General features: G+C 52.6%; 1 protein-coding gene across 1 annotated transcript; it reads right to left on the bottom strand.

Annotated features, from left to right (window-relative positions):
- Nucleotides 1-260: 260 nt before the first annotated feature.
- LOC133919414 (auxin-responsive protein SAUR36-like) lies at nucleotides 261-1,352 on the bottom strand. Its single transcript, XM_062363798.1, has one exon. It carries the CDS (start codon nucleotides 1,127-1,129, stop codon nucleotides 566-568), a length of 564 nt encoding a protein of 187 aa, XP_062219782.1. The 5' UTR covers nucleotides 1,130-1,352; the 3' UTR covers nucleotides 261-565.
- Nucleotides 1,353-2,091: the final 739 nt, after the last annotated feature.

Genomic DNA, 2,091 nt, shown 5'->3' with positions numbered 1-2,091 from the left:
GGCCTTTGAAGGGCCAAACCAATGCGGCAATCCGCCGAGGTTGCTTGCAATACCTTACCATCCAACCGGCTGTACGGAACGACTCAGTGCTAGCAAGCAGTGCAGGAAGCAGGGAGGAAGGACAAGTCTCTTGCTCATAGAACACTGAGGCAAGAACTTTGACAAGTAATAATAACAAGATAATCTCATCAGTCAATGGTTCCTTTTTCAGGGTGAAGTATTAGTTCTTCAACGTAGGCAACAAATGAGAGCTCAAGATCTGGATCAATCGGTCAGTTGCAAAGAGAATCACCAGATCACACCTGACGTACCTGTTTGATGGTTTCCAACATGGAATTGCAAGTTGGGGGAACATGCTTGCTGACCCAAAAATACCCTTCACCTCTCAATCTAACTACGCCTCCTCGCATCCCATCCCATGCACAATCCACAAGGAAAAGGGCAAGGAAGGACAAAAAAAGGCCAAAACTAATGAGGAAAAAAAAGAACACAAGGATGAATCCCCATGGGATCCTCCTCAGATCAGGGGCATGTGTATGTACACCGGCCACGGGGTGGCCACGTGCTAACACCAGCCGGACACCTTCTTCAAGCCGCCGCCCGCGGCGGCCACGGCGGCCGCGCGCTCGAACCGCGAGGCCGCGCACGGGATGGTGATCCCGCCGGGGTGCTCGAAGCCGAACTCCTCCTCGGCCTCGCGCAGCAGCTCCCCGAACAGCGGGTGGTTGAAGTACACCACCGGCACCACGTACCGCATCGACTCCCCGGGCTCGGCCCCGCTGACGTACACCGCCACCTGCCCCTTCGGCGTGGTGGCCTCCCCGGCGTCCTCCAGCAGCCGGTCTGCGGGGTGCCGGCGCAGGAGCCTCATCCGCCGCGCGAGCGACCGCCCCCACGTCAGCAGCATCCGCGGAGAATCGAGCCGCGGCATGACGTCGTGCTGCTGCTGCTGCTGCTTCTTGGCGCTGATCACCGCCGCAGCTGCCGAGGGGGATCTGTTGCCTCCCGGGCATGGCTGCAGGCGGAGGTACCCGCAGCCTCGGCGGCGGCGACGGTGGCAGAGCGCCCAGCGCCAGGCGCTGAGCAGCTTCCGGCCGAGCCGGAACCCTCCGTGCCGCCTCGTGAGCATCCTGAGAGAGAGAGAGAGAGAGAGAGAGAGAGAGAGAGAGAGAGAGAGACCTCCCGCGGCGAAGGTCTCTGCTTTCTTCTTAAGCTTCGCGTGTTTGTATCGCGACGGAGTGGAAGCGACGTCCTAATGGCAAGGGAGCGCGACAGCGCTTAAAAGGAGTTGCGAAGCGAAGCAGCCTGAGAGCGTTTGGGCGCGACGCGGGCGTATGCCGCGTGGGTGCGACTGCGAGCTGTGCGTTCGGCCGTGTGGGGGAGCAGCGAGTGATTTGATCGTTTTGGGCGTGATTCCAGCCCGCTTTTGGTCCAACATGGTGAGATCCGTATGAGGTGGCGAGCTTTCGTCGGTTCCGGTTGGTGGGTTTGGACGGTGAGGCACACCGTGCACATACCAGCGAGCGGAGTAAACATAATTTATTAAATATATCCGATGGTATTTAAATAAAATACTAGTAAATATCATAATTTTTTCTATCAGATCCACCGGTAAACTAGATATATTGATATACCGATCTGATTTTTTTTTCTCCTGCTAGCTAGATGGCTCAACCTCAATCGATTGGTTTATTTTCTGTCAAGGGTTAATATATCATATATGGATCAAGTTTCTCGACCATACTATTTCTTTGTTTTTTCTAAGAGGAATAAATCAATGTTAAAGTGGTCCAATGAACATATGCCAAATTCATTTTTTATCATTACAAGCTGAAACATCTAGAAAGAAAGGAACAGACGAATTTTTAGAACAAGAGTTTGTAACCGACTCATGTTTCTTCTTTGATGATAGATGAGGTCATGGCAAAACTAGGAGCAGGGAGAACGCTAAACCTTTAAGCCTACTACGATGTTGTATCTATATATCATTCCTTCTATTGGAAAAAGAAAATATTTTTCACGAACAAAGTGTGACGAGAGTCAATTCACTGGAATGACTCAACCTTAGAGCAGAAGTGGAGATGGATAGAA

The sequence above is a fragment of the Phragmites australis genome, chromosome 5 (genome assembly GCF_958298935.1).
Source record: "Phragmites australis chromosome 5, lpPhrAust1.1, whole genome shotgun sequence".
Lineage (NCBI taxonomy): Eukaryota > Viridiplantae > Streptophyta > Magnoliopsida > Poales > Poaceae > Phragmites > Phragmites australis.
Note: the sequence above shows the minus strand (reverse complement) of the source record. Positions and strands in the feature narration are given on the sequence as shown.

Bases quoted from the DNA above. Each gene is read 5' to 3' on its own strand.
- LOC133919414 (XM_062363798.1), bottom strand. From the start codon at position 1,129: ATGCTCACGAGGCGGCACGGAGGGTTCCGGCTCGGCCGGAAGCTGCTC.